Genomic DNA, 14,800 nt, shown 5'->3' on the forward strand with positions numbered 1-14,800 from the left:
TGTCGCCCAAATGTCAGGCGCATCAGAAGGAGCGAGCGACTGAGCTCATCGCCGCCGAGACGGAGGAGTAAAAAAAATTCTCTCCGCTCAACAACCCAGTCACTCTGTCGCCTGCCCACTCGTTCATTCATCTATCTGGCGGGTCGACTTCATGCTGCTCGGACGTTGCCTCAGCGTGCGTTACATAAAGGAGGAGGAGGAGGGACAGGAGGGCGACGCGAGACGCAGAATTCTAAGGCCCCGTTTACACAAAGATGGTATTTTTTGAAACCGACCATTTTTGAAACTGCTTTCAAATAAAAAAACTTTGTTTAGAGGTAGCGTCTCTAAAAACGTTTTCGTTTAGACCAAACCAGCAGAAATGACTGAAAGCACTGCAGTTCTTATGCCAGGACTTGTGTGGCGCTGTGAGTTCACCCCCTGAAGGTGGTGAAGAAGGATACCTGGAGCACGTTACCACAAATGTGCAGTTTTGGCCACTCATGCATAAATGCAAAGTCGACACAAAGAATTTTACCATTTTCAGTGAAACCCGTCTTTGTGTAAACGGGGCCTAAATTAAAACAAAGCTTTGCAAGGTTGCAAAGCTTTTGCCCGTTACTGTTGACTTCCAGCGCCCCCAGACCCTCCCCCCCATTTTGATTGCCTCTTGTATTTCTTGTTTTTGTGCTCTCCACGGTGCTTCAGCCAACCGTTTCCCTCGCTGACAAATGAGGCGTTGCCAAGGTCCCCCCCCCCCCGGCCCCTCCTTTTTTTTGAAATGCCATGGCCTGACAACAGGCTCAACGAGGTCACAAAGGCTGCAAAGGGCCTGGAGCTTGCTCACCTCCCCGCACCAAAGCCACACTTTCTCTTTACTCTGTTCTGCAGAGCTGCAAACACGCAGTGTGCAGCGCCGTGTTCATTAGACGTCCTCTGACCGTCACCGCTCATTTCGCTCTGCCTTGTCTCGTCTCGTGGAGCTATTTCGTTGGGAGCGAAGGAGAAAAACGGCAGAGCCGAAGGAGCTCGGACGCTTTTAAAATCAGAGTTGATGGAAGAAGGCAAAAAAGTGGAGCCCTCGGCTTTTTGATGCCATTTTGAATGTTAACGAGGCAGATTGGATCCATCAGCAGCAAAAAGCATCAGATTTTTTTCCTCTTAAGTAGCTCCACCCTCAATCTGGCATGACACCTGCACGAAACCGTTCTATTCTGCACAGTTTCACTTAAACTGACATTTCCTACAAAATCTGCTGATTGGAGCGAAGTGCCTGCTGACGCTTGAAGAATCCCTTTCCTTAGTGTATTGTCATCCTTTACACACCATCAACTTTGGACTCATGCACGCTCAGGTAATTACGAGCTGCGACTTCACGTGCATCGCCCATTAATTAATGAACTAATGCACCACTAATGGCCACAGGGGCTCTCTCAGAGCTCGCTGCTGGGGTCAGGTATCCTCACTCGTTCTCCACTTGATGAGAAAATTGTGCAGCCCTGATTGCAGTCATTGCACTTGATTACAGGCATTTCTGATTTCAGTCTGTTTGCTGCGAGGTCCATCACGACGAGCGCCAGTCGCTTTCTGCGTGTCACGGCCATCACTTTCATTGCACTCAGTCTGTTGTTGAACCATATAATTAAAATAATCTGCTGGCTTTCTTTTCTTTACTCTTTTCTTCCTATTTGTCGTTCCGAACAGACAACCTTCTGATCGACTACCAGTTCACCTTCAGCCTCATCCAAGAAGACGATAATCACTACACTGCCATCAACTTTATGGCCTCACCTGAGCAGGTACGCATTCAAACCCAGTCAGTCAGAAAAGGCAGAGAGACTCAAGGAAAAAAATTGTCTCATTTTCCCTTGATCCCGGTAAATCTCCTTAACAGCCTCTGGAGGAGACGCTTGTTTGATTTAAAGACAAGTTTAAGCCTCATTAAGTTTGTGTTTACTTTGTCCTTGATTTTTTTAAAGGCCAACAAGAACTTGGACATGTCCATTAACGCGTCCAACAACTTTAACCTCAACATCACCTGGTCGGTGGGATCCACAGGTTTGTCCTGTTTAAAATTCACTTTCACTAATTGACTCGCCATACTAATTATTATTACCTTATTTTTCTTACTGTGTTCTAGAATAAGTGTCGCCCATGTCTAACGTTTTCATCGAAATAATTAATGACGTCTTAAATTGTTTTCATTTTCATAATCAGCAAACATTCCCTTTTGTTATGAACCTCACTATGTCGAGTCCAAGCCGCCACTTTCCCCTCTCAGAATAATGATTAATGAGCCTTACATTTCATAATGTCTTTCTGGTAAACAGCTTTATCGGGGTCTCAGACTGTTGCGCAGAAACACACGGCCGCCGCTCAATATTTCACTGGCCGAGCAGACAGCAGACGAGGCCTTTTGTACAGAGACGTCAAAACATTTACGAAGTGACACATTGTAATCTGTGCTGCGTGTATTTGTTGTCAGATTGGCTGCCGACCAGCCTGCCACGCCAGATGGATTGTTTCCAAAGTGCTTTGGATTTATTGCACGTATCCATCTGGGAAAGTGAATCCCAGAGAAAGTGAGAAATTACGAACGTGGCAAAAGTTGCAAGATGTTTGGGCGCACCTTGTATCTGTTACCTTCAAACTTCAAACCAGTCAGATTTGCGTCACTGTGTTGAGCCCTCTTGAAGGTGCGAGGTTCACATTAGCTGCATTTCACCAGGTTGTCTCGGGCTGGGTTGGAGCAAAGCAACAGTACTAAAGAGGTTCCTCTTCTGATGTTGTCCACTGTGCCGGTGTTGTGTACATGTAGGAGTGTCTTTGTTCTTCTGCTCTTCTGGAGGTCTACAAAGTGACTTGGAACAGTTGCCAATATACTGTATGTACCTCTTTAGCGTCTCAAAGCTGTCTAGGTTCTGAAATCCAAAAGGAAAGTGTGATGAAAAGTGCTCTCTGTTGGAGGTTTGCAAGTCGGTTGATCAAGATCCCAAAGAAACATGTTGAATACAGACTTAAAAAAAAAGAACTTTGCCAGAGCCATTAAAATCAAACAAATGTTCAGAATAACAATGTGGGAATAAAGAGTGAGAAAGAAAGAAACACATATTCCAAAAGGAGTCAGATGACGCACAGCTCCTTTTACACCAATATATAGTGGCTTGTTGCTGTTTGCACCTCTGCTTGAACAATGATTTAGCAAGAGGGAATGATCCAGTGGCCAGCCATGTTTACGTTAGTACGCAGTTTTCTTCATTATCTATCTGCAGTGTACAAAGTTGGAAAGAAAAAAGAAAAATAGCATGAGAAGGTGTGTCTCACACCTTCTCATGACACACCGTGTGTCCAAACTGGCAGTGTATATACCAAGTCTCGAAGTCTCGCCGAACCCACAACTTTTGCTCGCCTGACCCAGCTGCTGATTGAACTGTGTTCCGCTGTGGAGATAAAGTAGCGATAAAGCTAATAATTTGGTAGTAATATATTTAGTCAGTACAGCGATAATATACCTGCTCCGGTTAATGTGTACTGTGTCACCGTCGAGTGGATATTATGGCCCCCCCACCCCATGGGGAAAGACACCCCAAGGACACTGCAGCGGTCCAGCGCCGCTGCTTAACTCCACCCCCTCCCTCCCTCCCCTCCTCTCAAGTCTTCTGCCGCACGCTCCCCTTTCACCACAACGCTGACATTTTCCGACCACGGAAACACCTTAACCTCCCGTGGCCCCTCCCTCCTCCCCAACACACTCCCACGCACCGCTTTAACCTTTTCTTTTTTTTCTCTCGAATCGCCGTCATTAATATTTGAAGTCGGCTCCCCTTCCCCGCCCCCTCGCAAAGATATTGTGTCTCAGAAGGAGCGCGAGGCCTCTTGACAATCGGCCGAGAGCGCCGGAGCCTTTTGGGCGGGAGGAGGAGGGTGATTTCAATTAAGATAAACGCGCTCACGTAGCCGCACTCGAGCTGTCATTTTCACTCCTTTTGTTTCACAGCTGTGGGCTGGAATGCCAATGTTGAGGAGCGGCCGACATGAAGGGGAAGAAGGAGAGACTGAAAACATTCAGATAGGCTGAGAAAACGATTTCTGCCTCCCTCTTCAAGGGCTTTGGCTTTTTATTTTTTATGCTAATTCCTAGGGGAAAAAAACACACTGGAGTGTAAATACAACTCCATAGAAGTCATTTACATTCAAGTAATTAATACCATACAGTGCTTGTCACTGTATTGTTACATCAAGGCCTGTGCGATGATAATGAGGATGAAGATGATCCTGTTTTGCCCATTCGATTCCCATTTTCTCTCGACTGAGGTCTGAATTGCAAAGTGAAATCACATCTCAGTCTGATTTCCTGGCTAAATGAAGGTTACAAACAAACAAATTCCGTATCCTCATCCATTCCAAAGTCAAAAAAGTGAATCATACCTGAAACTCAGATGCATACACTACCAGTCAAAGATTTGGACACATCCTGATTTCTCCCTCTTCATCAACTACTATGAGTTTAAATACTTTCTGCGTATGACAGACCTTATTGGCTGAATGCTAAAGGAGAACAAATTTTAACAAAACCAGATCTGTAACGTAGAAACTGACATAATAAAAAAAAGTTCAGAATTTTTATTTAAATGTAAATATAAGAAGCTGCCTCCACACGCATTTAAAAAAAAAAAATAATAATTCCCTCTTCAAGCAAACTGTCAACAGCGCATCACAGCCTCTTTATTCTTTTCTTGCGTGACCATTTAACAATAAAGCGCGTCTGCCACGTGTAATTACACAATAAAGCTGCAGGTTGTTTTTCACGTCAACCTAAAAAGGAGTTGATAATGCGCTGGAGACATAATGGAAGCTGCCTCTGAGCGCTATGCTCTTTAATTACTGAGAAAAGGAACATTAATGGATATCTAATGGTACGTTTCTGTGCCTGTAAGGTGAGCGCCCGAAATGTCAACGTGCTGATCTTGAACCTTTCTTTTCTTCTATCTTCTCTTCTCCTTTTTCTCTTCCACTCCCTACAGCAGGGACCATCTCAGGAGAGGAGGTGCCCATCGTGTCAAAAACCAACATCAAGGAGTACAGGGACAGCTTCTCCTGTGAGAAGTTCACTTTCAGGAGCAACCCCAACATCACCTTCTACGTCTACGTCAGCAACTTCTCATGGCCCATCAAGATCCAGGTGAGGGTTCGGCGCCGGGCTCGCCTCGCCACTCGCCGCCTTTATCTCCTTCCAGAACGTCTCTGTTTGCCAAACAACTGCGCCCAGATGGCAACCGTATTGCAATTAAAAAAAAAAGGTAAAAAAGGCGGAGCAGCCATCTTTGTCATGCAGAGCTCGGGGTGATTTCAAGTGCACTTAATTGTAATTACACATTTAATGAGCGATGCTCACAGTGCTGCTTAGGTGCACAGATGTTTTAGCGGGCAAACGCAGAGCGCCATTTAACCTCGCCCGGCCCGCTTTGTGAAGAGAGGAGATTGATTTGATGCGAAGGGTCCAAAATGTTACTGAAAAACAACCCAACAACACAGTTGCTGCATATTTTTCCGGGTGGAGGTGTGTGTGGGAGGGGGGGTTGCAGAAAAACAACAATCAAGTCTTTGTCAAAAATATTTACTCTTTCGATGGCAATTAAAGCAGAGTGAAGAGAGTGCCATTTCAGCAGAGTGTTCTGCTGGGTTTTTACAGTTAAAGTAATCATATCAAAATTACAGGGCAATATAATTGTCCCTTTGTCTCAAAGGGAGTTGTTGAAATTATTGGGATGAAATATATATATATATATAAAAAAAAAAAAAAATCAATTTTATACTCAAAAAAAGGGAAAAAAAAATCTTCTGTTAATCGTGACTAAGGCATTTTTTTTTTTTTAACCCTCCTGCATCCAGACTGCCCCGCAGGAGAAGCTTTTGTCCCTCCATGGCAACATAAGGGGGGGGGGGGGTTTCTTTGGCCACACCCTCCAACATGACACCAAATATTTACAAAGATCCCACTTGCTCTTTCCTTTTCTTCCAGCTTCCCTGTAAAGATTTCAAGTCGGCTTAAAACGATTGATGAACTTGATTGAAAAAGATCTCGATGAAAAGTTCTGAATCAAAGCTTTATTTCTCCTTAATTCCGCTGCCGCTAAACTTGTGGTTCCGCTATTGGACTGATGATTTTGAACCCAAATCGACCCGAGTGAATAATCACTTGCTGCAGCTCAACATCAGAATGTTTAGAAGGCTATGACCATAAAGACGATGCCATACTGTTTGTGTCAGCCCACCCATGTGTGGAACTGAAATGTGTGTGTGTGTGTGTGTGTGTGTGTGTGTGTGTGTGTGTGTGTGTGTGTGTGTGTGTGTGTGTGTGTGTGTGTGTGTGTGTGTGTGTGTGTGTGTGTGTGTGTGTGTGTGTACATAGATATGCTTTTGCATGATTTGCATCTTGTGTAAATCATGCATCAGAAGATGTTTCCCTCCAACCGCATGGTTTGTGTCTGTGCGTTCCAAATGGACGGAACACATCCGGACAAGTTCTGACACACTTCTGTTGGATCTCCAGCTTGAACAAAATGGCATCGGTCACAGCCATAGTGACCTAATCCATCTAAACTTTGCCTGAGTGGTGCTGCAGTGAGCGCCCTCATGAGGCACCGTGTTCCGCATGCAGGCCCAACAATGTAAGAAGTCTTCTGTAATATGCCCGTTGGGGTTTAATTAAAGTCCAGTCAAACAGAAGTAAAGTGATGTATTGAAATCAAATCTCCCCTCAGACTATTGCTCTGACCTCGTATTGTGTGGAGATAAAGGCCGCAGCGCCGCAGAGAAAGACGCCGCCTGGCTGAAAACATCAGCGACACGTGTTGCTCTGGACTCGTCTGGGGCCGTGTCAACGAGCTTCTCCGTTCAGCTCAGCGCTCGCCACTTTTCCCACTCGTCGGGGGGGGGCACCGGAGTTGGGAGACGGCTGCGAGGACGACAGCCTCGTCAATAAAGAACATTAGTCCTGTGACGCGCGCGTCTATTCAGCAAACCGCCGTCTCCGCCTTGGAGTGACTGTTGCGACGCAGCAGAGTTGAGACCTGCCATTAACCGTGGAAATGGAGCGAAGAACGCAGAATTAGTTTGCAGTAGATTACATCACGTTTGCAGCCTCGTCTTTGTGGCAGCAACAATGTAAAAAGGAACGGCACGTGGACGCGGCAGCACTCAACAGATTTTTGTTCTTAAATAGGAAACGACAAAACAAAACGGGAAACGAGCTGTTTTTCTATCACCATTTCAGAAATGAAAATAAAATCTAATGGCAAATCACAAAATGAAAAATACAAACTACTACTTTGATGCGATCGCAAATTAAAATCAGAATCAAAAAGAAAAAAATATCTAGTTTTCGATTCCCAACAGCAGAAAGCTGTGCGAGAGTGCAATTCCTGGTTTACGTTTATGCACCACAGAAAATCACAACATCCAATTTTTAAACAAACAAAAAAAAACATCAGTGCGAAACAGGGGTTATTAATTGTTGTTTTTTTTCACTTCCCCATTTCTGAATTATGGTATTTGAGAAACGGCCTCGTTTCACAGTTTTTTATTTTTCCCAGCTCATCAAACCGGAATCTGTCGGCCACCAACCAACCACACGGATCAAAGCAAATAATCTGTCAGTTGTCAGTTCTGTTTCACCTGATTTGTTGTCTTAACGCCTCCATGGACAGAAAGTCTGTAGAGGATCATCAGCAGTTAAAGACATGTTTTCATTAATCAGCTGTGAGGAAGCTTTGCTTCTGTTTTTTTCCCCCACTTGCAACGAAGGTGTGTCGTGTTTCTGTGGTCACTTTTTTTCTGCAGCATCTGAACAGTTCAAGGTGGTGTGGTTTCACTCTAGGTCTGTTTGAGACCATCGCCAATAAATCAGTCCAGTTTCCCACCAGAATACAGATTGAACCAAAAAAAAAGTTTAATTCAAGAAATAATCAAAAGCTTACAGTTGACTCAAAAGTATTTTGAAGTCTTGTTTTTTTATTTCCTGCTTAACCTGAAGATCTCGTCAGTTTTGCCCATCTGCTGTCAGCGGCACTCAGCACTCTGGAGATTTGATCTGTGATTCAATAACAGGGAGAGAGTTGTGTCAAAATGAGTGAACCAGTGTGTGATTCACGCTTCGAATTAAGCAACGGTCCCCGATGTGATCATTTAGTCAGCAAACCAAAAAAAATATCCGAGATTTTTCTTTTTCTTTTCTCAAGAGCCACTCAGAAGCTTTCAGTCCCAGTCATATTGAACGTCTACTTTACAGCTATTTTCATGTATTTACTTTACTTCCAGGACTCCAAGATTGCAGATTGGAACAACTAATCCCCCCCAAAAAAACCACAAACTCAAAACTCTCTAGAACTCCAGAGGAGAACATATTTAGCCCTCTGTTCACAGCTTCCTGCAGGAACGCTACTGTCCTGCTGATACTGGTCCTTTGTTTGACTTGATTGTTGTGAAAGTGCAAAACAAGTTGCAAAACAAGCTAGCTGGAGCTGGTGTCTCGGACCTCAGCGTTTGTGAGGTGTGACATCACAAAGTGCTGATTGGCCAGGGCTGCCTGTTTTAGCGCGCACTCTCTGAAAAGTAGAGGGGGTTGTAAAAAGTGAAGGATGGACTTTTCTAATTTCTGGTGAGAGTCCAGTGTTTGTAATATGGCACATTCCAATCTGTCAATTCAAAGATATACAGGTATTTCTATACGAACCTCTGGTGGTGCTGTTTTAATAATTGCCTCTTCTCTTCTTCTCCCTGGATAGATTGCGTTCTCCCAGCACAACAGCATCATGGACCTCGTCCAGTTCTTTGTGACATTTTTCAGGTGAGTCACCCAAACGTCTGTCCTGCTTCAACATGTTGTGTTCAATCAGCTTCCCAACTGTTGGGATGTGCAGAAGAAGGTTACCTGCCTCTTCATATTCTGAGTGGTCTCCTGGGGCCGATGGGGTTATCGGAGCCTTTTATTTTTCACTTCTCAGCCACTCGTGCTTCTTTAAAACTGTGGCTTTTCCTTCATTAAGTGGAATGGAATATGCTGAATACAGTAAATGTTTGCCGAGGCGCCTCACCGGCGACTCTGGACCACAGCGGTCATCACACGAAGACTGCGGTTTCATCTGCAGAGCAGCGGCGATGGCGGCTGCCACCTTTCAATCTATCAGTCAACTTTGATTTGGAATCCAATTCAGTTGTGTGGTCAGCGGAAGACGAGCAGCAGCTTGTGAAAACCAAAACTTCAGAAGAGCGTTTCAATAAAAACAAAAACAACAAAATAAAAACAAGCCACTACTGCAGTTGCGCTAAAACCATGGCGATTATTTACAGTCGTGTCAGGCCATCATTTTCTCCCTGTTTTGCTTTAGTTTTGTGCTCGTGGGCCACGCAGGCGAGCTGACGGGCGAACACATTATCCGCGCGGCTGTCAAGGTGGGAATAGAAGACAGCCTCTGCCTGAGGCGCCTGCCCATCACTGGCCCGGCCACAATGCTGTCTTTTTCTTTCGTTTTTTTCCCTCCCCCCTCGCTGCATAGCTGTCACGCGGTCGGTTATCTCCCGCCACCATCCGATCAAATTACCGTTGAATAGCCAAATTCTGGGATTCTTGGGGTGGGTAAGCAGGGAGGGTGGGGTTTGGGGGGGCAGCAGAGCTTACTTTAGCGAAAAACAGCCGCGCAGGGAAGCTACTTTGGGAGGAGCCGCGGAAAAAAAGTTTTTTATCGTCGGCTGTAGGAGAGAAACTGTTAAAGGGAAATGACAAATAACATTAGACGACGGTCAAAGTGTGTGTGTGTGTGTGTGTGTGTGTGTGTGTGTGTGTGTGTGTGTGTGTGTGTGTGTGTGTGTGTGTGTGTGTGTGTGTGTGTGTGTGTGTGAGACCGCAGCATTATACATCTTCCTGTTGAACACCCTTGTCATAATATTTACCAAGAAAAAAAACAAAAAAACAGCAATGCACCAGCCACACAGCCATTTTTCTTCCCCCCCCTTCCGCCACCGCGCCCTGGGTTTTGTCTTTTCCGCATCCTTGACGTTCGGTTCTCAATGACCCGTAAATTCTGGGAAGAGGTAGAAGACGAGAAGGAGGAGGAAGAGGAAGAGGAGGGGGAGAAAAAAAACAACAAATACAAAAACAAAGAAAGGTCCTAATGCAGTCGGTGCAGGGTGTCGTGTGTCCGTGTGAGAGGTTTGAAGGGGACAAACCTGCGGGAAACATAATCAGCCTGATGACCAAATGTCAGATCAGCCCCACAGGGGTTCCGCACCGCCTCCCGCGACAGGCAGAGGCTGAAGAAATGACGCCATTACGGGTGGAACAAGCCGGCTTTTTAGTCTTGTCCTCTCGTGTCGCTTTCACATTTTCCACACTGAAACACGGTTTCACCCCCGCGACAGTTTGCCTCAGAGTGCCGCGTAGTGTTGTAGTGAAGACCACACCGACCGAGACCAAGACATTATCAAGACCAGAGAGTAGCGAGATCCAGACCAGACCAAGACTTTATATATCAAAGAAAAATAATGACCAGTATCTTTTTTTAAATTCAAGTTGACTTCTAAATCGAGCAGCAAGGTATCCTTTAATCATTTTCTTTAACATGTTGTTGCTTTTTATTTTGAACCATTAAAAAAAAAAAAAAAACTCTTCATAAAATTAAAAAATGATTTCACTAGCAATAAGGTTGCAGGGTGTCACTCTCCAGGACTGCAACACTAGTGCTGCAGTTCCTCCAACAATCTTACATTTAATGTGCGCTTTCATGAATTTCACCAGTTCATTTTATGCAAACAGCAGAATGAAGAATATTTTTGGTTTTAGTAAACAGAGCTGAGGCCCAATTTGTTGGATGGCAACTGGTTTGCACAACAAACCCTGTTTGCTAGCATTTAAAAAAAAGAGGTCAAGATGTATTGCGTTAATACGACTTCTTGGTCTCAGATCAGCTCCTCATGGCCAGTGGCAGCTGACCTAGCAGAGTATTTACATGTTGGCCAGTGGGCAGTAGTTCCTGAAACCTCCCTCTGTTCTTCTATTGCTTTTGTTGACTTCTAGTTCTTCCTGTAGCCACGTAGCTACACTTAATGTAGCCTCATTTGTTGGCGCTAAAATCACTTTCTTTCTTTTTTCTTAAAGCAGACTTTTAAAAACGTGCTTCGAATTTGCTCCTTTTTCCATGGAAAACTGATCTAGCAGGTTCACGTCGCTCTTCTCTAAATGCGCAGATGCCTGGAGGTGAACCCGAGAGACCAGGAGTGTGCATTTGTCCGTTCACCACTTAAAACGAATCACGGCTTGAGCGATCGCTGCACTCTGTTCACGCAACAGCAGGAGGGCCGGCAGAGTGGAATTAAGCCTCTTTACTGTCAGAAATATTGATGATGAAAGCCAAACATCTATCTGGCTCTGGATTTTGGTGGCGTGGGCAATTTGCAAATGTCATCCGCAGGCCCTCACGCCGCCCATTCTCCGATACCGTCAGAGGGGTCCAAACGCTTCTGAAAGAATTAAAGAGTTTCCAGCTGGTGTGGCCAAAAAAAAAAAAAATTCTGCCGCACGATAACAGGATGTTTGAAGCGCAGTTTTTCACCGCTTAACACTTTAATCTCACTCGTCTTGTTTTTTTTTCTCTTCCCCTCCCCACCCGGTCGGTGGCTTTGCTTTTTCCCATTAGCCGCATTAGAGAAATGTTATCGCCTCCCTCACAGCCGTTATCCTGACCGCTGGATCTCGCAGGTGAGGCAGCGACAGAGGAAGCCTTTTTTTCTCCCCCTTCTTCTGTTCTTTTTTGAGTTTGAATATCAAACACGCGGGCCGCTGAAATCGGAGCTTGTCATCTCTCCGTGGTGAAGTGCGTCAGACGCCCCTTTTGGAAATGCTGCGTGCCCCAAGAGACAACAGGCACATTGATCATCTTACAGTCTATGTTTGAAATACAAAAGTGTCGCCGTCAGAGACACAGTAACATTCCAAAGAAGGATTAAATCCTTGTTAAAGACTCGGTAAAAACACCAATACAGTTTGTTTTTTTGGCGAGCAAAGCAGCCAGACGTGTTAACCGTGCACGTATTTCCCTTCCTCATACTGAATGCTGTGTACACACACACACACACACACACACACACACACACACACACACACACACACACACACAAACCACCAAATTCATTTTCAGAGCCCCGTCTCTCTATCACTCAATAATCTTTACGCTCTTCATCTGTCTCCAGGATAAATGAAGTGGAGGCTCTCAATCAGTCATGTTTTCTTCTGTCCCAGTGGCACTCAGACCTTGCTGGAATCTCCGTTGACTAATTTTACCCTCGGGTTATTAAATGGCGTAATCAGCCAAAATCCTCAGTCTGCTGTGAAAATGGATTTGCTGCCTCTTTTTATCACCTTCCTCATTTGCTCTCTCTGCGTTAAGTTGGAGGGAAAATCTGGACATCCAAGTTGACCTTGTTGGAAAAATACTCGCTACTCCAATTCAAGGCGGATGAATCAGAAGTCGCGTAAGATAAGGGAAATACCAAGTCTGCAAGTCCAACTTGCATTCTTCAATAGCAAGAGTCGTTAAATGCTCTACTTTCATTTTGCATTTTCAAAGGGAAGTCAGTGCCGCTTCTCCATCAGATTTTTTAACAGCTGTTGAATAACTACTGTATAAATATTTAATATTATTGAAATTCGAAACACAATCAAAATTGAAAGTATGACCCAAATTCGAATACAATCGAAATGTGTCTGCCACAACTCCAAAAACAACCCTTGATGCTGAGTGCCAAGCAGGCAGCTGATGGGTATATATTTTTTTGATCTTTGGATCGAGCCAAGCAGGAATCAAACCCACAACCTAACAGTACAGATGACATATCAAAAATGAATTGTACACTTGACATTAATCGCAATGTGCTGTCATTGCTGGGAGTACATGAGCTAATTTAGCCACCATGCTAACTCATTGGACCACTTCTACATCATCAGTATGGCATCCGTTCAAGGCAGGAAGTGTCTGTTGTTTCACATGCCATTGTTTTGAGTGTCCTAAAATGTTGCAACCGCTTCTGTGTGTGAACACAGTCTTAAGTATTCAGTTGTGAAGTGCTGCGTTTGCAACGCATTGCTGGCGTTTCATATGTTAAAACCGCACAGAATTTAAAGCTCTTAAAAACTCTGAACTATTTTATTACTGTGATGTTTTTTTGCATCTTTTTTTGTTACCTCTTTTAACTCGCTTCTTCACATTTGGTCATTTGCCAGACTCGTGTTCCCACATTTGGGGAGAGTCAACGTTGACATTTACTCTCTTGCGTTCCAGTTGTTTTCTGTCGCTGCTCCTGGTGGCTGCAGTGGTGTGGAAGATCAAACAGACCTGCTGGGCATCGCGGCGGAGAGAAGTAAGTCCACGACACACGAGCGCAAGAATCATAAGACTGAGTCACGTCTCCTCTACTACTTTAAAAATGCTGGGTCGGACTGAAGGACAAGCATTGGCCCAGTTGCCAAATCAGGAAGTACACAATTGGATAAGCGGTGAAAAAATAAACTGAACTCCAGACGGGAAGTTGAGGAGAGGGCGACTTTTGGGGAAAGGGCACGAAACCATATATTAATATTCAGCGGTGGTGTGAAAGGATGGGATTGAGAAAAGATGGGGATGAAAAGAGGACGTGAGATGAGATGGCTGGCAGTAGAAATTAAAGCAGGGGCTAATATAGAAACTCTGCATAAAATTGAGCGTAACGGGTGTATATGTATGTAAATTCCCCCCCATGCTGCCCTTCAACCCAAACCGTGGGTTTCTGTAACGGTCACCATCTCCTCCGACTGGATCCTGTGATTCCTCTGTGACACTCGCAAGCAGGAACTTTAATTTGGTTCCCATCCAGGCTGCACGGCCGAGAGCCTGATAAATCTCCTGCAATTTATTTCCCCTTTCGGCGGTGACAGCGATGATTATAGGAACCGAATTTTATATCCTTTAATTGATATGTGAAAATAAACAAGAGCGATGGCCGACGCGACAATGAATCGTGCCCAGCCAACGGAATTTTGATCAATAAAGTGGGAAAGCAGACAGGCAGATGGGCTCCTGTGCTCTTTCGTCGTGTGTTTGTGTCGGTGCCCTCAGCCGCTGGAGAGAAACAGATGAACGGGGAAATGAAGAAAAAAAAAATAGCGTTCTTCATGTAAGGTGATTGAAAAAAAATTGCCTCTAGTTGCTCGTGCCGACTCAAGTATTTGTTTACTAATGACGTGCAATAAGTATTGATTTTCTCGTGCCGTTATTGCTGTAACATTACCCAAGGACTTGGATCAAAGTGCTGAAATGCTGCACGCTCAGCTGTTGTGTCTACTTTCAATCATTTCACTTTGGTTTTGCTGTATTGTATTGTTTCTGTCAGGGTCAATATCTGCCCAACAACGACTGGCTTAATGGGTGATGAGTGAATACAAGGTTGATTTCTGACCTCAATAAAATAAGTCGAAACTGATGGAGCTTGTTAAAGGAAAGTCGAGCGTGATTGATGATTAATTGTTATTGACTGCAGTGCACCATATGCAATGATGGAACGATGACCGTGTCTGCACAAAACCCTGCATGCAGTCTACTCTTCAAACCAGTGAAAGTGAAAACACAACCAGAAACGGCTTGATTGAACCAGCTACAACACGAATGGGGAATGAGGGGAGTGTCACGCTATAATATAAAGCTTTTAAAACGCATGTATACAGATATATGGGATATTGCATTGCACACAGTTATTCTCGCCTCCACCTAAATGTGAAAACATAGCTGCTAGT

At 44.5% G+C, this 14,800-nt stretch overlaps 1 protein-coding gene across 1 annotated transcript in view; it reads left to right on the top strand.

The window, feature by feature from the left end:
* The window catches only part of atrnl1b (attractin-like 1b), a 62,820-nt gene that overhangs the window by 32,791 nt on the left and 15,229 nt on the right, over positions 1-14,800 (top strand). Inside the window, exons 22-26 of the mRNA XM_076028135.1 lie at positions 1,684-1,778; positions 1,959-2,037; positions 5,004-5,161; positions 8,766-8,827; positions 13,314-13,392. Of these exons, the coding sequence (XP_075884250.1) occupies positions 1,684-1,778; positions 1,959-2,037; positions 5,004-5,161; positions 8,766-8,827; positions 13,314-13,392 (473 nt within the window). The remainder of the gene's footprint in view (positions 1-1,683; positions 1,779-1,958; positions 2,038-5,003; positions 5,162-8,765; positions 8,828-13,313; positions 13,393-14,800) is intronic.

This window comes from Nelusetta ayraudi, unplaced genomic scaffold (assembly GCF_046127955.1).
Source record: "Nelusetta ayraudi isolate G7.1 ecotype Tasmania unplaced genomic scaffold, CSIRO-AGI_Nayr_v1 ptg000022l, whole genome shotgun sequence".
Lineage (NCBI taxonomy): Eukaryota > Metazoa > Chordata > Actinopteri > Tetraodontiformes > Monacanthidae > Nelusetta > Nelusetta ayraudi.